The 21,979-nt window shown below is 35.5% G+C and overlaps 2 protein-coding genes across 9 annotated transcripts; both read left to right on the top strand.

The window, feature by feature from the left end:
• Positions 1-4,283: 4,283 nt before the first annotated feature.
• On the top strand, positions 4,284-12,339 carry LOC107783621 (UPF0496 protein At3g19330). Of its 5 annotated transcripts, none has more exons than XM_016604603.2 (4): positions 4,284-4,599; positions 5,936-6,115; positions 7,226-8,306; positions 11,904-12,339. In XM_016604603.2, exons 2-3 carry the CDS (start codon positions 6,049-6,051, stop codon positions 8,287-8,289), a joined length of 1,131 nt encoding a protein of 376 aa, XP_016460089.2. In that variant the 5' UTR covers positions 4,284-4,599; positions 5,936-6,048; the 3' UTR covers positions 8,290-8,306; positions 11,904-12,339. The 5 variants fall into 5 exon arrangements, with proteins under 5 accessions (XP_016460089.2, XP_016460091.2, XP_075077858.1 ...); XM_016604605.2 differs by having other exon boundaries at positions 4,284-4,587; positions 11,904-12,050; XM_075221757.1 differs by lacking the exon at positions 11,904-12,339 and adding an exon at positions 8,900-10,568.
• Positions 12,340-14,872: 2,533 nt separating this feature from the next.
• Positions 14,873-21,723, top strand: LOC107783622 (uncharacterized). 4 transcript variants are annotated; one of them, XM_075221755.1, is made up of 5 exons: positions 14,874-15,212; positions 16,517-16,701; positions 19,024-19,076; positions 19,484-20,215; positions 21,374-21,723. In XM_075221755.1, exons 4-5 carry the CDS (start codon positions 19,493-19,495, stop codon positions 21,425-21,427), a joined length of 777 nt encoding a protein of 258 aa, XP_075077856.1. In that variant the 5' UTR covers positions 14,874-15,212; positions 16,517-16,701; positions 19,024-19,076; positions 19,484-19,492; the 3' UTR covers positions 21,428-21,723. The 4 variants fall into 4 exon arrangements, with proteins under 4 accessions (XP_075077855.1, XP_075077856.1, XP_075077854.1 ...); XM_075221754.1 differs by lacking the exon at positions 19,024-19,076 and having other exon boundaries at positions 14,873-15,212; positions 21,377-21,723; XM_075221753.1 differs by lacking the exon at positions 19,024-19,076 and having other exon boundaries at positions 14,878-15,212.
• The last annotated feature ends 256 nt before the right edge of the window (positions 21,724-21,979 follow it).

Genomic DNA, 21,979 nt, shown 5'->3' with positions numbered 1-21,979 from the left:
TTCTTGGGAAAAAATCCGTTGTGTTTAAAGTCTTCATTACTAATGAACCTAAAGTTATGATTTTTGAAATATTCTATTTGTCGATATTTATGATGATGATCCATGAATGGAAAGAAATTAAGGTGTGGAATAAGAAATACGGCCAATGTTCCATGATTGAAGAATCATATGTATGGCCAAGAGAGCCAATGAAATAATGATATTGAAAGTTATTGAAAGTGCCAATTAGGTTATATACGGTATGAAAGGTTATGAGGTAAATATATTTGTATTGTAGTTTTCTTTGCAAGCAAATCAAAAAAATATTTTTTGGGAGTGGATTGTAATTATTGCCCTTATTTGGGATGAGATTGATGTGATAAAATTATTTTCCTTAATTAGGATGAGATGATTGATAGAAAAGGATGATGTCGATCCACACGGCATTGTGGTGAGATGGCCTAGCCGATCGGGTCATGATCGGACACCATGCCGCACACGTGGTGGTGATTGTGCTGGAAATTATAATTGAAATTGTAAGTGAAATTGTAATTGAAATTGTAATTGTGGTTGACGTCTCGGATGAGACGGCCTAACCGATAGGGTCGTGATCGGACTCCATGCCAAAAGTACGGTGGTATTGGTATTATGAACGGTGGTATATCGGTGCTAAAGATCTCCCAACCAAAAATAATATTATCTTCGTATTTTGGAAATTATTATGTTTTATCTTGGAAATTGGATATCATTGATTGTTGATTGTTGTTTCCATGGTTTTCCCTTTTATGTTGGCATTCTATTTTGAAAGAAGACAATTAGTTTTACATACTAGTACTATTCCATATGTACTAACGCTCCTTTTTTCGGGGGTGCTGCATCTTTAATGGATGCATGTGGTTCATCAGCGGGGCAGTTTTGGTCCTCATTAGCAGTCACTCTCTATTCAGCAGGTTTGGGTGAGCCCTACTCTATCCCAGGCTTTATGTCATCTGACGTTGTATTTTGTACTATGAGGTATAGTCGGGGCCTTGTCACCGGCACTTCCATTCTTCACTTCTGTTGTACTTAGAGGCTCTGTATACAGGTTATGGGTGGTGTTTGATGTGGGGAATTGAACTAAAGATTTTGGTATTTGGCAAACATGTTTTCATTATATCTATAAACTTGTAATCTTTTGGAAATTATAAATGAAGTTGCTAATGGATATGAAATGGGATTTGTTAATAAAATCTTTTCATTGTTTGATTAATGGAGTTCATCTCCTCTTTATTCATGGATGAGTTTGGGCAGAAAGAAATCTAACAGGCTTGCTCGGTCAGGTTCACTCGGTTGAGCGCCGGTCACGCTCCCCGATTTTGGGGCGTGACAAACTACCCCTTAGGATTTAGGTTGATTGTGCTATTTGAATTATGTGGAAGATGTTTACATGAGATGGCGATCGTGTACATGGGATTTATGCGCAAAAGTTGTCATTACATGTTCTAGCTTCTATTTTCAAAGTTACTCTCATATGCATTGGTGTGTAATTGTTGTTACATGTCATTCTTCCCATTGTTGAGCTAATCTCTTGCATCAACTGAGTTGCTATTTCATGCTATCTTTTTCATTATTAAGCTTACGTTTTGCACTTGAATTTGGTAGTTGTCATTCCTCGGGAAATACCTAAGTATGGGTTATTGAAGTTGTTGTTGTGAAAACTATTAATACAATGAGGTTAAAGTTTTTTAATATTGATATATCGTTCCTTGTTGAGTTATTTCTCATTTATTTTGTTGCTATTGAGATTCATGTTCACATTGTGGTTGAGTCGTGGGCTATGTATTGTGGTAACATTGATATTGTTGATTTTGGAAAAGTTGTGGAGTATGGGCATGTGTGGTGCGAGTTGATTATTGTGTTGTGATATTGATGCATATGCGACGGTATTAAGATAAGGGTTGATGTGCATGCGGCAGCATAAGGTGGGATTTATATGTGTGTTGCTAATAAGGGAATTACTTGAAGCCACACAGTGAGATAAGGGGGATAAAGCGCGCGTAGCTATTTCAGAAAAAATATTTTTAAAAATATAAATGAAAGGCTCACACGGAGATATAATGAAGATTGTGATTGTGACTTATGAAATGTGAATATGAGGTGTAGTACTTCGGTATGATCCTTGTTGTACATTTTATATTGGAAAAGCTTGATCTCTTGCACGGTTGTTGTTCTTGTTTCCTTATTTCTTTCCATTAGTTTTAATTGTTACTGGTTACTTGTTGTCTTATCACATGTACTCTCCAGTTGTCATTTGTTGCTTTACTTTTATCGTTAGCCTTGAATTGATAAATTGCTTATTTGTCTTTTAATTGCCTTTATCTTCCGTTATTAGATTTTATTATATTGTGTTCAGGATTTCTTTAATCTAGTAGATGTCTTGACCTGGCCTCGTCACTACTCTACCGAGATTAGGCTTGATACTTACTGGGTATTGTTTGTGCATATCCGGGTACATCTGCTCGTGCCGGATGCTAGTGATTGACCAGTTATTCCGGAGACTTCAAGGTATACCTGCTCTCGCAAACCTCGGAGTCACCTTCTCTTGTTGCTTTACTACTGTTTATCTTTATTCCAAGCAGAGTTGTATTTAGAGATTATTAGTGCATTCTCAGTAGAGCTTATGACTCAGTTCCACAAGGCTTTAGGAGTTATTTGACAGTTGTACTGTTGGGATTTATTTATGATAGTTTAACAATTTAATTTGATATTGAAATTGTTATTCCTGCTATTTATCAATGTATATTAGGTTTATCTAGTCTTAGAGACTAGGTGCCATCACGACATCCTAAGGTGAGAATTTGGGGTCGTGACACTTACAGAGTACATAGGGTTGGTTGTACTCATGCTACACTTTTGCACTTCTTGTGCAGATACCGGTGTTGGTCCTAGTGATGCGTAGCAGAGACTGCTCGAATTCGACTGCTACAGGAGACTTGAGGTAGATAAATAAATAATTAGTATATTTTCTTTTTTATAAATAAATATTCGTCTTTATACTACAATATATGTAGAAAAATCAAATAAGTTTTTTAAAATTGATTTCATATAAAAATATTCCCCAACATATGTTTCTTTTAAAAAGATAAAGTGATGGACTGGTTATGAGGGTATTTTTGTAAACAAACAATTCTCTTAGAAATTGTGCAATGTTTTAATAAATTAAACCAAACAATGGATAAGAAACATGTCAGCATAACTAATACAAACATAACTAATACCAACATTATCAATAAACCCTATTCAGCATTATTCTTATGCACCCTACCAAACGACCCATAAGGTTCTTGTGTGTGAGGTGGAAGCACAGATCTTCCTAGAACGTATCCCCGTAATCTCAGCCAAAGAAATGCCCCAAATCGAGTCCTTGTGGCTTTTTCCTTGACGCCTTCCGACTATACATTTGGAGCATGTTTGGACATAAGAAAATTTTTACTTTTTTTCGAAAGATTTTCACTTTTTTCCGAAATCAGTGTTTGGTCATAAATTTTCAAATTTTCACTTGAAGATGGATTTTGAAATTTTTCGAAAATTTAAAAAACTCCAAAAAACTGTTTTTCAAAATTTTCACTCAGATCACTCACAAAACTTCAAAAACAACCCAGAATTATATTCATGTCCAAACACAACTCTAGTTTTCAAATACCATTTTCACTTGAAATTGTTTTTCAATTTTTTCCGAAATTTTACAATTCTTATGTCCAAACGCCCACTTGATGTCTTTTCGAACTTTTCGTTATGTTTAATATATATATATATATATATATATATATATATATATATATATATATATATATATATATATATATATATATATATATATATATATATATATATATATATATATATATATATATATATATATATATATATATATATATATATCATAAAATTCACATAAGGATATTTCAAATTTTCAAAAAATCATAAATCATATTCATTCAATTCTTGCTAAATATATATTGACTTATAAGTTTATCCATAACTCAAATAGATTGAATATGTAAGTTTTTTCGGATTGATATGTGTATTAAATATGTTTTTCATATGCTAATAAGAAATTAAAAATATATATATAAAATCCACGAAATCAAAAAGATTGATTTGGTTTAATTTCAATAAAATTAAACTATAAACATCCCTAAAACTAACAAATGAGGGTAATACTTTTTCTAGGAATTCCTTTTGGTAGGAATTTCTTTTTTTCTTTTTCATTTTAATTTCTGTTTCTTCCCTAGCAAGTAGCAAGAGTCAGATTGACAAGTCAATCGACAAATGTTTCTGTGGAGACTCTACCACTTCCCCTTTCTTTCACTACTCTTCTTCCCCTTTTCCTTCCTCCCCTTTAAATACACATACACTCCAAAGAAAAATGGTATTTTGGTCCTACCCACCAACCCCCAAGCAGCTCAAACTCACTCTCTGCGGCGTCACCGCCGGTGCTATCCTCATCACCGCCGGTGCCTATCTTTCCTTTTCCAATATTGCCCCTCAACAAGCCCGCGTTAAGGCCCGAAAAGATTATATCAAAGCCCGACTCAAACAGCTTGTACAAGAAGATTAAAGCTTTTGGTAAATTTTTGGGTAAATATTTGTTCTTTCCTTTTATTTTCTCTTGTTTTATAAATAAACTCGTGCTTTTATCCTCTTTGTTAGAAAAGCTATAGAAGTTCTAATTTTTGCAGTAATGCTAATTTCAAATTTTGAGTTGGGGGCTGGGATTATTATGCGATTCATTGGGAATGTGTGGTATGTTAAGTAATTACTGGAAATTGTTGTAAAGCATAATAAGGCTTATTGTTACAGTTTCTACATTTTATGTGGGGAATGCAACTAAAAAAATAGTAAAAGAAAAAAGTAATATGTTGAGGCTAGGAGGACTTGATTGCACCTCAATAATTTGCTGAGCAATTATTAGGGAAGAAGAATAAACAAGGAGGAGGTTGGGGGGGGGGGGGGAGAGAAATGTGGTGTTGCTGCTAGTTTAGGATGAAATGGAAATTAGCCGTCCGTCAACTTTACCTGTTGTACAGTATAAGTCACAAAACTATTTTTTGTATCATTTTTTTTTTTTTGAAGAACTATTTTTGTATCATTAAAATCACTGAACTATGTGTTGATTTCTTAGAAAATACTTGTTCATGAGATTGATTAATATGTCCAAACTAAGAGAGGCTGTGGAATGTTACCTTCAGTAGTTACTAAGAGAGCCATCTCCTCATCGCCTTCTTTGTGACTCTTGAGAAGCTATGATGGAGTTCTCCATTTCCCTGCCTGACCTGCAAGGCTGCAATTATAATGTGTATTCTTAAGCTTTGAGCTTCTTGAGTAACTCTGCCATCTTCCCCTCTATCAATAACCAGTGCTTGGTGATTATATGTTCAATTTAGTGATTTACTATTGTAGTGCTTAGTGGTTACCAGCTCAAGAACAAGATCAAAGTAGTTATAAGTATCTTGATAAGATAACCTGACATTACGCGAATTTTGCACTATTCATAAACAGCTTTGCTCTTTTATAAAAATGTCCAGACCTATAATCACTAGTGTAGCCCACTTATACTTATAAAACAGAAATGCTAGCTACTGCATCCAAATATCTTATTGACTAATTTTTTGCAATGATTTACGGCTGAGTAAAGCAGATGGACTTGCCTGTTTGTGTAGGGCACGTTGACCAGAAATTATGTTGTCTTGACAGTGTGGACAAGTTCTTTTCTGAAACAATTTTGTCATCAGTACTAATGCCATGGTTGAAAAATCATGTTTATTTCACCTGCTAGTTAAGCAAAGGTTCTTTATAAATTTTATCAAGGTTCCTTCGCGTTCATCTACTTTCATGGAAAACTTTTCCGTGCTCACTTATTGCTTTTTCCATCATTCAGTACTTATATCACGCTTTTTGTTCTGTCGTGTTATAGCTTGCTCTTGGAGATTATGCTTGCACATTGGCTCTTTGATTGAATTTTCCTGCCTGTCATCAGCAAATGATTCCTGTTTATGCTGTGTGCCCAGTACTATACCGTGGATACAAATGCTGCATTGTCTGCGGCATTTATCATTAACAGCAACAACTGGCAGCTCACCTCCAGCTTTGGAAGGTATGTTTATGAATTTTGATGTAGTAAGAGTACAAAAGGGGCAATTACACTTTGGCCAAGGGTATTTCTTTTTCCTGTAAGTCACTTGGGCCGGTTCTGTTTTGGACCCCTAACTGAAAATTGTGCAGCTTGAAGCATTACAGTTGTTAAAATGAATAAAAGCCTCATGCATATAAGATAGTGTGTTGCACATGGCAACATTGGGGGCAATATGTAGTCTGATACTTGTAAACTGCATTGGGTTAACCAGAACTTCTGGATATCTATGGATGAGAAATCTCTCTTGTATGGACTAGAATGGGCAGATAAGGGATTGAGTGAGGCGGATGTGGGATAGATGAGTAGAAATGTAGGTTCTCCATATGATGGTCCTTTTGAAAAAGTATCAAATATGTTTAGAATATCTTCTACATAGTTTTGGACGCCATCTTGGTGTCGTATTAATGAAATTCTAATTTATCCAAAAAAAAAAAAGTTGAATCTTCAGTTGATCTGTGTTACTCGGACTCTTCAAAAATGTTGTTGGGTGCGTGTCGGATCCTCCAAATTTAGTGCATTTTTGAAGGATCCGACACGGGTGCGGCAACACTTTTGGAGAGTCCGAGCAACATAGCAGTTGATTACTTTCTTCAAGGTAGCTGCTGGGAATAAGATCTGATGCTTGATGTTGTGATATTATGACACTCTTTCCCAGTTTGTACAACTTTTGGAGAAATAAGGACCCCTAAAGTCAATTTTTTGCTTGCTACTTGATGAGCTGATGGTGTTGGCAACAGTTAGATGCATGTTTCCTTGCTTTCTTAAGGGCGAGGTGTTAACGGTCGGGGATAGTAACACAAGAAATAATTTCTTTCATCCCATAAGACTTTTGTATCTTTTTCTGACAAAACTCATGATAAACCTGTGCATCCCCTAGAAATTATTTGTATGGCATACAATTTCCTTTCTCTTTTATTGTTGACGGTAACTGAACTCTTTGCTTCATATTCCAAAGTTTGATGGTTCCATTGGCATAAAATTGAAGTATGTGGCTTGAGTGAAGCTTTAGCAGTTTCCAGTTTCCCTCGTAGGAGATTCTGATAGCTTAAAATCTGTGTGAATAAACTGCAGGTGGCTTAGTTGAGGATAACACAGCAAGTTCCCAACCTTCACCTACCGTTAACCTATCACGAGCATATACCCTTGCTGTTCAAACTTCTTCCTATGGCGAGATATGGTCCAAGGTCCACCATGAGGTCCATTCTGACCTTAGTGTGGAGGTAGCACAAGTTGAGTTCCAGGAGGAGCCGCTGCAATTAGACGATGTCCTTAAACCAAGTCATGAGTGTGTCCAAGAGGCACTTTTGCATATAAAACCAGATGCCCTAAACCAACTTATTGCTAAGTACTTTGACGATAGTGAGCAAACCACTCGTATCTGTATCCTTTTCTCTCAAAGTGTAAACCAAGCTCGAGTTTTGTATGCCCCTATTCATAAGCTTCTCGATGTCCTTCCCCTGGACATGGAGTCTGCTGGACATTCCCTTTCGCAAGCTCAATGTGATTGGGCGTTTGACATCTTCCTCCAATTTGACAGCCTCACCAATCCCTTTCCTGGACATGACACCCATAACTTCGATGATATGCGTCATTGCTACTTCCAGCTAAAGAGTGAGCTCGACCTTCTTTTACGCAAGTCACGTTCAAAGGTCCAACTTCTCCGCCATGCTACCAGAGGCTCAGTCGTATGTTTAGTTGCAGCTACTGTTGGAGTGGTCATATCAGCTGTTGCTATAGCTACTCATGCTTTTGTCGCCCTTGTTGCAGCCCCAATATGCCCTGCTTTCTTCCCTTCAAAACTGGCAAAAAAAGAACTAGTCCATCTGGTGCAGTTCGATGATGCAACAAAGGGGATCTTTTTCCTCCACAATCACTTAGAAACAGTAAATTGCTTGGTAGGCCGATTATATGATGCAGTGGAATACTACAAGCGCCTTGTGCGCTTTGCGCTAGAGAGAGGAAAAGACCGGTACCCGATCCAGGAGGTAGTGAAGCAACTTCACGGGAAACATAGCAATTTTCTGGAAGAGCTGCTGGGTTTTGAGGAGCATTTGTGCCTATGTTTTGCTGCAATAAATAAGGCCAGAGGCCATCTTCTCAGCTATCTCCTCCATCAAAATCAGGATCCTGGATGATTAGTTCGCGTAATACTGTAAGTCACCCTTCCTCGATTTGTTTTTGGCATCTTTTTTGTTTTCTCTCCTTGGTATCTAATTATTTCTGGCATGTTAAACTTGCTTTTTTAACTTTTCTGTGATTGCATAGAGGCTGCTGGACTTCATATTCAAGTTTCTTTTGGGTTTGGGGGGGGGGGGGTGTTGTAACTGAAGCCAAAGGAGGTTGACATGGATTGAGGTGTTACTTTCATTGAAATAATTTATTCACCCATTTCCTCTAATGTACTTGATGTCCGCTCTCTAGACTAACGCTATTGAATTATGTATGTAATCATATGCTAATAGGATCTGGTTTGTCTGGTATGTTTTTAGAAGATTGTCCTACTTTTCATCATTTATTATTTCTAAAACGTGTACTTTCAGAAGGAAAAAACTCTCTCTATCTCTCTTCAATTGGTACATGTAATGATGCATTACCAAATTGGTAACACCAAAATTACTTTCGATACTAATTAATGCTCAAATTTAGAAAAAAGTTTAATGTATCGCCAATTTAAGTCTTGTTTCCTTTTAAATTAAATTTCAATTAATATCTCTGATACTTATATCCCATCAAGTTAGGATACAGAATTTTGGGATGGAGTATTTTTAATGACAAGTTGGAATCTGGGAGCCAAAAGCTTAGGGGTGACCAAATAAACCCGAGAGTCAAGCTCTTTCCGGATGAGCTCGCTTGATATGGATAACTAAAGAGAGTGATGTGACCCCCTAAAACTGGATAAAGACCCTCACGGAGTTAATAGCGTCGTTTGCAGTTGTTTTTGAAATTGGATTTAACGGATGGTCTCTTGAATGACAAAGACTTGGATCCTGGTTTTTTCTGATAAGTTTTTCCAGAAATCTGACCCTGCTTTAATATAACTGGCGCTGCTTCAAAGCCCCAGAAGAAATGGCCCTTTCCCTTGTTCAGTTGCTCAAACATGCAATAAGATGGGAATGTTTGTGCTGCTATCGTTCCTTGTCACTTCTAAGACTAGTAAGTCATGGTTAGATCAACTGGGAGTAGGTAACTCTTGTGTGTCTTTTATTTGTCTTTAGGTAATTATTGTGTTTCTTCGACTTGTCTTCTGGTTTTCATCTCTCAAAGTATATGATTTGACCAAATTCTTGTCTATGCATCATAATCCAATCATGCACATACGAGGCTTTCTATAATTTGCTAGCCTAATAGAGATTGTACTTCTATGACAACTCTAACATATTTAATCTAAAAGAAAAAATTCAATGCAATGTTGGATCCTGAAATCTTCCAGTTGTAAATAGATGGTTCAACAGTGTATCAAGTACAAAGAGGAGCTAAAGTTCACGGTTTTTGCCTTTAAAGAAACTATAAATCCTTGGCTTCTTCTTATTTGGTACAACTATTAAGGAAGTAAAACACAGGTGCAAAGGGATTAAAAATTGATGTACAATAGTTGCTGGCTGCTCGGGACAATACAACCCTCGTGCACAGTGCTCAACTTTCATTGCCATATAATGCCGAATATCTATTTTACATCTTCGCTGCGAAAATGTTCAATTTTCATGAGATCTTCTTGGCTGTTATTCAAAAGGTCTAATAATGTACCAGACCCTAGAAGCACTTGCTTTAAGCCCCAAGAATTTAAGGGCCCCAAAATTACTATTTCTCTCTATATAGTATATTATTTATATAATTATTTCTTATTATTGATAAATTTATTTCTTTATTTTCATATTATTTTTTGATAAAGTATTTATTTATTTTCATATTAATTTTTATTAACACAATTTCTTACTCTAATTAATATAATCAAAATATTTTTTTGTCAATCTTATTTTACGTTCTTACTGAATTATATTCCTCTATTCATTAGTTAGTCACGTAAGTATATCTAATAATCTAGCTTATCATTTATTTTCCTCACATAAATTATACTCCCTTCGTCCCAATTTATATGAAAGTGTTTGACTGGACATGAAGTTTATGAAATAAAGAATGACTTTTGAAATTTGTGATCTAAAACAAATCATAGAAACTTGTGTGGCTAGAAATCATCTCATTAAGGAAGGGTAAAAAGAAAATCTAAAGTTGAATTATTACCAAATATAGAAAGGTGGCTGACTAAAAAAAAAGTCACATAAGTTGGGACGGAGAAAGTATGTTTCCTAGGTTCTCATTTCAGTTGTGATGCAATCAACGTTAAATTATTTAATTTTTTGTACTTTATCTCTTTTTTTTTTCATTTCACATACTCGCTCATCTAAGTTTTCAAATAACGATGTTATTTTAAATAATATATATATATATATATATATATATATATATATATATATATATATATATATATATATATATATTTATGTGTGTGTGTGTGTGTGTGTGTGTGTGTGCCTCTTATTAAGGCTTTGCTTTAGGCCTCGGATGCTATTGAGCCGCCCCTGTTCTCTGGTAATTGGTAATCATCATTCTTGGTTGTTTCAGAGTGTTAAATCTATCATAAACTTTTTAGCCTTTTGGCTAAATATCGAGTGTAGTATCAGTTTGTCAAATATATTGCACTTAACTTCAACTGAATTGAACTCCTTATTAACAAAACAAAAAAAAATTCAATTGAACTCCTTAAATACTATACGCATACTTTAATACAGCCATACATACCCAAGTAAGGATTTTACTTCTTGGTAGCAAATCCCACTTCTTGGCTCTTTTGGAGATTTTTGGACAGTCCATCTATGCTTTTGTAGATGCATGGTCGAGGATCAAGTATTGACATATGATTACTTGCATTAACAAAGAAAAACATTAAACTGCTCTCTGAAATTGCTTCTAAATGGAAAGTCGAGCTTTATCTAAATCATTTCTGGAAAGTCAATGGTTAAAATCAGATTTATAGCGAGAAATCAGCTTATTTTGAGAAGTGTTTTTTTCAAAAGTGCTTTTGAAAAAAGTACTTTTGGAAAGAAGCAGTTTGTGTTTGGCTAATCACTCTGAAAAGCACTTTTGAGCAATAATTTGTATTTGGCCAAACTTTTCAGAAAGTGCTTTTAAGTATCAAATTACGAATAAGGATATTGATAGATTTATTTAATAGTTAATATTATAAGTAAATAAATAATCTCAAAAATTTGTTATTACAGGCAATAATTAAATCTTTTCATTTTATTTAAGTAAAATATGAAATTAAAATTTAAAAGTACTTAATTCTTTTAATATAAGTTAAATATATTAAAAATAATTCAACAAATATAAAATCATTCACCCCTAAAGTCACTATATGTTAGAAAGTTATCCTAAAAATAATAAGAATGGTATATACTATATTTTGTTAAGGGTATTTTTGGTAAGAAGAAAAGTCAAAACTGCTTCTGCTTCTGGGAAGAAGCTACTTTTTTCTGCTTCTCAAAAACTGCTTCTGCTTCTTCCCAAAAACACTTTTTTTACCCAAAAAAAACTTGCCAAACACCTCAAGTTAGGAAAAAAAAAAGTGCTTTTTGGAAAAAAAATACTTTTGGCTCTTGAGAAGCTTGGCCAAACAGGCTATTAATCAAGAAACTTAGTTTCAACATGTCCTCAACATCCTTTTCATGTAACTGGGTTTTGTCCATTCCAGATCTGATGGTGCGTGCTGCTCAGTAGCTTCAGGGTGCAAGAGACGAGGAAATTTCCGTAGTCATCAGAAGACTGTTAACAGCTACCTCCCCAGCAAGAAGCTTCTTGTCTTAACCATTTTCAGGAATTTTTGATATCCTGATAAAACCCATTATGATGATTAGTATCTATTGCGTTTTAGAATTAGAGGACAGGGTGATTAGCTAACCCATTATGATGATTAGTATCTATTGCGTTTTAGAATTAGCCGACAGGTCTGATCGGAGATCTTGAAGAGGCAAGGATTTGTGTTTCCCTCATTTCCAGTGTCATTGAACGGTTATTTAGAAGATTATTTTGTCAGCACAGGATATAACTATATACTGTTGATGTTGTACTCCTTCCTTCTGTTATTTACATGATAAACAAAATTACTAAATATAACGATGATTACTCCAGCCTTACTTTGTACCATGTGATCTTTGGTTAATTGAAATGCACGAGTAGCACTAATTCTTAAGATCGTGGCCTATGTTGCCCGGACTCTCCGAAAATGACGTCGGTTGTGTCCTAATCCTTTTCCCAACCGGCACAGATTGCAGAAAGGGCAGTGGTAGATTTGCCTGTTCAAAATCTGTTGTTTCAGAACAAAAAAATGTAGTACAACGCACATAATATTTTTTGGGAGGTTTGAGGGGGGTGCATAATGCAATTCTATCAAGTTGTACTTAGTTGTCTTGTATCCTCAATTATACTTAGACAGAGCTCCTAAAATGTGAACCTGGTGCAGACTCCATAAATTTTGCTTATTTGAATAAAAGGCTATGTAGCAATATATAACCCACGAATGGACTTCTGAATCGCTTTTGTAAAAAGTTACCAGCCAGAAAGAGAGGAAATTTTCGCTGTGGCTAGTGCAGGCATAAGCATATAAATGATGAAATAAGCTTACAGCAACCATTTAACTTTTTCCTCTTCTTCACCTAAACGAATTTTCCAAGGCCTCATTTGCTAACCAGATTTTGGCATATTATTGGCAATAAATTTTATAGTTCGCCCGGAAAAGGACTCCATTTATGTTTTTTTTTCTTCTTCTCAAACATGAAAGATTCTTCAGCCAATAATGCTTCATAGCATAAGAAGTTCATCACGCTAGTTAATAGTAGCTAAAAAATTTTCAAAAGTAGTGCATTTTTTAAGGATCCTACATGGATGCGGCAGCATTTTGGAAAGTTCGCGCAACATAGATCGTGACACTGTTTGGACCTCCACGTGTAAAGTTTACCTATAAGGAACGAAAAGTTACTAGGATTCTGTTGTTTACAGCCAAATTTAACCTATCCAACAGGGTTGGATGCGACATTTTGTCTCTACTAGTAAGATAAATTGTGTTCTTGTGACCTAATCGTTCAATTTAGATTTTCTCAACTAAAAATTCACGTCTGATATGAAGCTTGGGAATAGGAGTGGCAAGTGAGCCGGTTCGGGACCGGGACTGAGGGCCAAGTGGGCCGGGGCTGGTAGGACCGCTAGAGGTGGGGGCCGGTCTCGTGGGTCGGCTCTTGGCTTTGAACCGTTAGAACCGGGACCGTTTGGCCCGCCAAGGGACCGAGACCGGACGGGACCGGACCGATCCCTTGGCTAGCCAAACGGTCCCAACGGCCAATTTATATTTTTTTTAAAAAAAAAATTGGCTATTTAGAAAATAGTCGTTGGGCAGCCCAAAAATAGCCTTTGGCTATTTAGAAAATAGTCATTTAACCCCCAACTTTATTTTAATCCCAAACTTTTTATAATTACACTTTTTCCCTATTTTTAACTTTTATAAGAAAGATACTGCCATGTTTTTTTAATGCTATAAAAGGCATTGCTTTGAATATCTCTTTACAATATTTTTGTCTTTAAATTTGAATTATAAAATTTAAGTCACAATTTTATAATAAAATTTACAAGGCATTGCCTTAGATATTTTGTTAACATTCTTGTCTCTAATTTCTCTATAATATTTTTTAAAAAAAAAATATTTAGCCGTTGGGCCCACTTAGCCCACTTAGTTCGCGGGCCCGGCCCATTTAGCCCAGAGCCATGAGTTTGTGGTCCCGGTCCCGAGCCGGTTCCTACAAAAAGACCGTTTAGCCCGGGACCGTTAGGACCGTTTATTTTGGGACCGACCCGTGATCAGGACCGTGACCGTTTGGACCGGCCCACTTGACCCGTTTAGGGACTGACCCGGCCCACATACCAGCCCTACTTGGGAACATGTATTAAACACTAAGGAACAACAAACAAAATTAGAAACTATAGACTTGTTTCTAACTATAGCTATTTGAAAATTGAATGTTGTTGCATATCCTCACCGTATTTTGTTCCCGATATTTCCTGCAGCTCATACTGCTTTCGCATTTAACAGTTCACTTTTCAAACAATGAGCGATTCGCACCTACTTGTCCCACGAGCTTAAATCATTTCAAAGTATGTATTTCAAATTTCGTGAAATTTGGAAAATCCATAATGGAGCTAGGCTCAACGTATCTCAACTTAGCCCGTAATATCTAACATAGCTCTAGCAAGCCTCATTACAATCAAACTACGTATTACAACATGTATCCATTAATACCAAGGATGCGATCACACCAGCACTAATGCACCGGATCTCATTAAAACTTCGAAGTTAAGCTTGTTTGGACCAGAATAGTACTAGGATGGATGATCCACTGAGAAATCTTGGAATATAGTGATTTTGTTGTCGTTGTATCCATTAATAGCAATTCACAAACACCATTCTACTTTTAAGTTTCAACCCATTCAAGAACCCAAATATCCAATTAGGGCGAACTCTTAGTTATTCAATCTATATCCAACAATTGAGTTATTAGTTTATTATGGTCGTTACAATTCACCATTAAAAATCCATAAACACTATTCATCACCCTTTTCCCCAAATTCACCATTTAATAAGATCCATTTTTAGGGTTCGGCCAATATTCTAATTAAACAATTATTTCTACTCCAAATCATCTTTTACATACTCATTTATACACAATTTATGAAAATTGAGTAGGGAGATTATCTTTGAAGATAAATCTTGAAAATTTCCATGTCTAAGAATTCTTGAGATGCTTGAGGTTCTAAAAAAGTACTCATATGTTTGTAGTTGCTAGGGCTAGTATCAACGAATTGCAGTTACACCAAAATCTAGAATTAAAATCTCATCTTATATGGCAGTTTTGCTCCCGTGGCCGAATCTCATCCATTATCTCCAAAGCCCTAATCAAATCCCCTTTTTCATTATTCTTATCATCAGGGCCAACTTAAGAGCCCAATAGCTCAGGTAAGGGCTCACTTGTCGCGCAAGATGCTCCATGCTAACGTCCTAGAGAAATCCTAGCTCTAGCGGAGCTCCGGCTAATTCTCTCTATTGCCAACACCTGCTCAGGATTTGTTGCCAAGGTTCTCGCGTCACGAGACCTTGGCGAGAGAGGTCCTAGGAGTTTGGCTTGGTTCTCCATATTTTGACACTTTTAAACTTCACATCATGGTTTCACACTTTTAAAACGCAATGTGCATATATTTTCAACCTCTCACCGTATTATTTTCATCGGCTGCTATTGTTTACATGTAAAATGATGTAATTAGTATGCGTTAAACTTCATAACGAGCTTTAACAATTTGAAAATTTTCAGGGTGCTACATGACAAATCCTTCTAAATTTTTTTCTATCTCAAACATCCAATTTGGGCCAAATACAAAACGAAGAACAATTATTTTGATAGTTTAAGGACATTGACAATTTTTTATCGGTTGATTTGTACAAATAGGATCAGTCGGTGCCGTCGTTTAATTTTAACCTTGGTAAGAAAAGTCTTGAGAAAATAGTCTCCGGTCATAATTTTGGGAAGTATACCTGGCCACTAGAATTTTCAGATGGTCATCACCAAGATTTGCCATAAAACATGACAATCGCCAGAATTTTTCATATGATAATGAAGATTATTTGTTCAAGATTTTTCTGTAGAAATGATACCAGTTATGTATTTTAAAGGGTTGCTATTTAGGAATTAGCTAGTGTGTCCTAAATTTCAACTTTTTCGTTTAATTTTTCAGGATAAAAATATCCTAAATTATCCTGAAATTAAATTTTTTTAGTATAAAAATACTAGCTAATCTTTAAATAGTATCTCTGAGAATAACTATCTATGCACTTGCCCCGATTATTTTTATCGAAGTCAAAATTTAAACGGTAGTCCTAAAAAGATTCATATAGCGCAATTTCAAGTTTTTTATTTGGGGACAAAAGTAAGCTGCGCGGCTAATGTGGGACAATTTAGGGCCAAAAACAAAATGGAGAACAAAGTTGTCATCCGATCTTGAAATAGGTCATCCCGGTTATCCCGATCTTTTATATGTTCATTTCGTCAGGTATCTGAATCATACGGTTTTGAGGATTTTGCTACCTTCTTCGCAAACTCTTTTAATTGTTGGATGCGCAAAACAACCTATTCAATTCCCTTTACATGACTCGGTGACCTTTGACACGTTATACCTGGTTGCACGTAATCTTGCCTTTCACTCTTGGACTAACTAGTGACTTTAAATTAAACCAGTTGACTTATCTCTATTTGTGTTTTCTTTTAGGTCGGCTGACCCGTTTGAAACGTTCAGGGGCAAAATTGGCCGTTTATCCCGCCCAAAAAAGGAGAAAAAGAGAAGAAAAATAAAACCATGCCCAATCGTCTCTGCTGAAGGCTTCTCAAGCCAAACCCTTGTTCGAGGTCCACCTAATGGCGTTTTCCATTCACTCTGCTGACTGTGAAGTGGAGGTATTTGGCGTTTTTTGATTCCACATTAACTTGCTTATTTCTTATCAACCCCAAAAGCTTTTGGAAATGTTGTTTTGATGTACCTCATGCTCCTACATTACCTCTTTTATATTCGTTCCTCCAGGTCGTTTCCTTTGTTCTTTCTTATTGTTGTGTAATAGCAGCCTCCAAATAGCCAAGTTTGTTTTGCTCTTTGTAGAGATTGAATATATTTCTAGTGTTTCGAGGAGCTAAAATCGCATACAACCGGAAAACGAGAATAAACTTTTGTTGATTTTCTTTATTTGTTGATTGAGGTTTGAAATTGTCTTGTGTTCTTGAACAGACAGGCACATATGACATGCATTTATGTATGGTACTTTTTTTCTTAACAACTGGAAGCTAATCTTCCACGAGTATTTGTTACCACAAGGGTTAAAACTAGAGTTTCCCTATAACACATCGACAAATTAAATCACAAAATTCGATCGATATATGCCTATTTCTTATGCATCTGGCTTTTGGGTTTTGTTTTGAATTTGTTCTTTCCCCAGCTTTTGTACAGCTAAAAGTTGAAAAGTTGTTGTTATCTTGTTAAAATTGAAGGTAATGTAATATAGAGCTAAATATACGGCCGTCCAAGAAAGTGGACCTTAGTTCTTAAAGCTTTTATAATCTCGTTTCTAAGGTTTGCAAATACTACTTTATAGGCTATCCTTTCCAGCTAAATGTTTTAAGTCTTCTGTGAGAACCCTTAGAGATACACTTTGTATAACAATGATAAGACCTTAGTGAAAGAATCTGAATCTATTGTACTATCGTGCTGTCACTCAATATCTGCACATAACTGATTAAAAGTTGCATTTTCATAAGATTTGTAGCCTCCAGCTGTTATTAGTAAGGATAAATTGGATTTTTAGATGTAAAAGAAAGACGACAGGAGATACAGATTCTTCTTGTGGTCAGAGAGGCTAAAATGCTAAAGGTGTTTAAGAGGGAGTTACTGGTGCACACTTTTGACCCTGAGTTTGCTTGGTCACCAAATTGATTTATAACATTCGGCTCCAAGTCATAGTAGAAATTTAGCATCACTAGGAATCAAATGGTTGGATGACCTTATAATGTACCAATCTACTCATAAATACTATGCACTAGTATCTGTATATGGTCCGGGGTGATCTCCCGCCAAGGCTGCATTACAGTCCAACATGTAGTATAAACTGACAATGCAAAGAGAAGAGGCGATCTCCCACCAAGGTTACATTACAGGCAACCATATTGTAAATGTGTCAATTAGGTTGAGCCAAAGAAGCAAGTCATCAGATTCAAATGTTGGTGGATACCCTATTCAGCCATTTAAACTTTGAAGCAGAATGTCTTTATTATAGTCTCTATATGCAGTATGCAGGCTCCTACTTGCTATGTGTATTTCTTGTGGAAAAAACTTTTTACCATTACAACTACAACACAATTCTGTAGCAATAAGTATTAGTCCTTAGATACGGATCATGTGAAGTCTGTAGCTGACTTTTAGCTATGCTATATTTTGCTATGGATGCTACGAAAAAAGTATGTTGTGGCTACTGTGTTTTGCCACGGAAATTTTCATATTTAGCTACAATGCTTTTCGTAGTTGTAGATGCATAACGTTTTAGTGATAGTTTACCTTTCTTGACACTCCAACTCTGTTTCAAAAGCAGACACTCTAAAAACTCACTTTATATGCGTACATACTACTCTCTCTTTACAATTATTGCCAACATAACCATAGTCGAGGTACGCAAACTAGTACGGACACCACCATCATAAAAAAGAGTGAATATATTAAAAACCCCCTAAACTATCGCCATTTTGCGAGTTTTATACCTAAACTATTGGATGTGCCCGTTACCCTTTGACTATAACTCTCTTTAGATGCAAAATGTTTGGGATAACTTGTTGAGAGATGCGGGTGAGATGATAAAAGTATTAAAAATGAGTCCACCTAGCCGTTTCTAACAGGGGGTTTCCGTGAACACCCAATAGTTTATTAAGGTAATATTCACACTAAACCCCCGTTTGGCCATAGATTTTGCCAAATTTTTTCCAAATTTATTTTGGCAAATACCTGTTTGTTCATAGATTTTATCCATATTTTGGCAAATTTCCAAATCCCAAAACCAACTCAAAAGCTGTTTTTTTGCCCAAAATATTACTGTTTGGTTTTTAAAAAAAATTCAAAAATTGCCTGAAACTTTTGCATTTTATCAAAAAGCCCACTTTCTGTTATTATGACCCAACTAATTCATATCTACCCACTTTCCCTCATTAAACTCACGGGGCTTTGCCCTTCTCTATAAACAGAAGAAAACCTTCGCCAAAGTTGTGGCAATTCACCGCAAAGAGAAAATTTGAAGGTAAATTGCTAAATCTGCTAATGTTTGTATGAATTTTCTTCAGATTTGTTTCACTTGTTTTGTATGAATTTTCTTCAGAGTTGTTGGGTATTTTTGATAGTTTTTAAAACTTATGAGTATAAGTCACATTTCATGTTTTTTCAAAAAAATAAATGAAATATGTTTTGAAAAATTATGTCCAAACAAATATTCATCTTCAAACCAAACTTCACCCAAATCAGATTTTTTAAAACAAATTTGGGAATCTTTGGCCAAACGCTAGCTAAAACTAGATATTTGGAAGTACACAGAAATTAGGAAGAGAAAAAATCAATTCCTCTACTTTTTAGTCTGGTTTATATAGCTTGGTTTGTTTTCTTGTTGATGTCCTTATACTATATTCAGTAATTTTTCGTTTTTGTTTGTAGAAAGTAGAGATGGATAAATGTTGGTTGACAATTAGAAATAGAGCGGATCGAAGATATATTAGAGGAATAGATGGCTTTCTTGATTGGGCATACAGTCAACCAAATGTGAGCTCTTTGATTCGTTGTCCTTGTAAAGGGTGCATGAACACTGTGTTCAAGTTGAGAAACGTAATAAGACTAGACTTACTGAAGAAAGGCTTCTGGGATAGTTATAAGGTGTGGGACTTGCATGGAGAAGTTTTAGTAAGAGATGATAATTCTCATAATGTATGCAATGATGAAGTAGAGTTTGATAATGTTGGAGAGGATGATATTACTGAAATAGTTCATGATGCTTGTGGATGTACGAAGATGGAGGAATCATGTGGCTCAACGTCTTTAGCCACTGTACTTGGCAAGAGAACAAGCTCTGCTCGCGGAAACGAGTATGGAAAGAAGCCTCCCAACAAGAGCTGCATGCAACAGGCAAACTTTGAGGCTAGCCTGTCTTTTGCAATAGAGAAAGCGCGTCAAAAGATGCAAACTAACATGAATCAAAAGTTTCAAGAGAAACGTGAACAAATGATGCGAGCTAACATGTATCAAAAGTTTCAAGAGAAATGTGAACAAATGCGAGCAGAAATGGTCAAAAGCTTTCAAGATCATATTGAAGAGGAGTTTCGTAAAATGCGAGTAGAAATGGATAAAAGAATCCAAGATCAAATTGCTACCGTATTTGTCAGAATGCAACAGGTATTCTTCCTCTTGATCTTTCAGTTTTAGTGGGATTGAGTCCCATTATTGTGATTCATTTAGCGTCCGCCCCCTTTTCCTGTTCACAATCTTCACTTCAATGCATTGCTGTCCATAATCTGCACAAAGGAATTGTTCTCCAGAGTAAGTGAATAGTCTTTATATGTCTGACCAATAATGACCTCTAAACTCAAACTACAGTTGGATACATAGTCAGAATATTCTTTCCTTTTCTTTTTCTCTAGATTCAGTATAGAACCAGTGCCAAATTGTTGGCAAATGACTGGTATGTTGTCCTGACTGTTTAGAAAGGTTTACTGTGCCAATGCGTAAAAAGATAACAAAACACACATAGAACAGAGGGCGATTCATGTTAAGAAAAAAGTGGTTCTTGTGCATGGAATTTATCAGAAAATCATGAGCTTGTTAAAACCTTGATTAATAATATCTGCTTGTTGCAACTCGAATGAACTGCCATTTTCGAGTATGGTTTCTGATCATATGTTCTTTGTTGATCTGCATAATTGTCGGATAGTACTAAATATAGAGAGATGTCATTCTTTTTGAACTAACTAAAAAGGAAAGAGAGTCATATAAATTGGGACATAAAGAGTAGTAATTTTACTTTAAATCGATAGGCTCCTTTGAATCACCCCAAAAAGAAAGGAGGCTTCTTGTTTTGCTAAAACGAGATTTAAACCAGATAAGACAACCTGACAGTAATACAGTTATCATAAAAAAGCTACTATGTCCTAAAAGCTTTTACCAAAATTTTCTATGTTAATGTTGTAATTTTTTTTTATAAAATAAAAATTCTATTTCTTATGTTGTAAGTTGTAAATTTTCTATGTTTATGTTGTAATTGGCTGAGTATGGAGATTCTGATTATAAGCACAGTAATTAAAAGATAAAGCTTTAAAAGAAAAAAGACAGAGAAACAAGGTATTAGTACAACTATTGGTTGATATTCTACTCCCATTACTGAAAATGTTTATGTTTTTGTTTCGTGATCCAATCTGCAAGAAATGGAGGCAAAGAACAAAAGCCCAAACCATTGCGAATAACATTTTATATGGTTTAGCAGTTGCTTGAAGTTATTAAGTTTAGGTTGTCTGTTGATGGAACAATCAAAGTGAAGTATTGTTTTTTATAAAATAGCAGGGACAAAGTTCTTCAATAACGAGAAATGATGTGGCGAATGGAGGAGATTGAAGACATTTAGGTTCCTTTTTTGGGTCATATGTGTATGTACAGTAACGAAGTTTTTTGAAGTTTTGTACATTTTGGTACATGTTTAGAAGTTGAGTCTGTCTCTGCTGCTTCTACATGTTCCTCAGTAAAGCTCATTATGAACATGTGAGCTCAAGTAACTTGGCCTTTACTAATCAACTAGTAACTTTTAACTGATGCCTTAATAACCTCTAATTCACCAATCTTTGTCAGATCTTTTCTCTTCCCATTCTGTAGCACTTACATTGTACATTTGTGAAAATCAAGGGAAATTTGATTGTGGGATCTCATTTGATTCTAAAATTTAACTCCTTGCACCTTTCATCTGAAACTAGGAAAAGTATGATGACTGATTATTTGGTTTTCATCAACTCCTATCACTCTTAGCTAGCGTTTGGCGTTTGGCGTTTGGCCATAGTCTCAATATGCCAACCACTTTGACTAATATACAGGTAGTAACAAATTAGCTCTTTTAGAACTTTTAATTAATTTATACTACAAGATTTTTTGTCACACCATCCATATGGTGAATAT

The sequence above is a fragment of the Nicotiana tabacum genome, chromosome 9, assembly GCF_000715075.1.
Source record: "Nicotiana tabacum cultivar K326 chromosome 9, ASM71507v2, whole genome shotgun sequence".
NCBI lineage: Eukaryota > Viridiplantae > Streptophyta > Magnoliopsida > Solanales > Solanaceae > Nicotiana > Nicotiana tabacum.
The sequence above is the reverse complement of the archived record's forward strand: the minus strand, read 5'-3'. Positions and strand labels throughout refer to the sequence as shown.

What these genes read in the sequence shown, in the direction of transcription:
- LOC107783621 (XM_016604603.2), top strand. Translation starts at nt 6,049, where the DNA reads ATGCTGCATTGTCTGCGGCATTTATCATTAACAGCAACAACTGGCAGC. An exon ending in CTCACCTCCAGCTTTGGAAG is followed by an intron (nt 6,116 to 7,225) that starts GTATGTTTATGA and finishes AATAAACTGCAG; the next exon opens with GTGGCTTAGTTGAGGATAAC.
- LOC107783622 (XM_075221753.1), top strand. Translation starts at nt 16,663, where the DNA reads ATGGCGTTTTCCATTCACTCTGCTGACTGTGAAGTGGAG. An exon ending in CTGCTGACTGTGAAGTGGAG is followed by an intron (nt 16,702 to 19,483) that starts GTATTTGGCGTT and finishes TTTTGTTTGTAG; the next exon opens with AAAGTAGAGATGGATAAATG. An exon ending in TATTTGTCAGAATGCAACAG is followed by an intron (nt 20,216 to 21,373) that starts GTATTCTTCCTC and finishes TTTATAAAATAG; the next exon opens with CAGGGACAAAGTTCTTCAAT.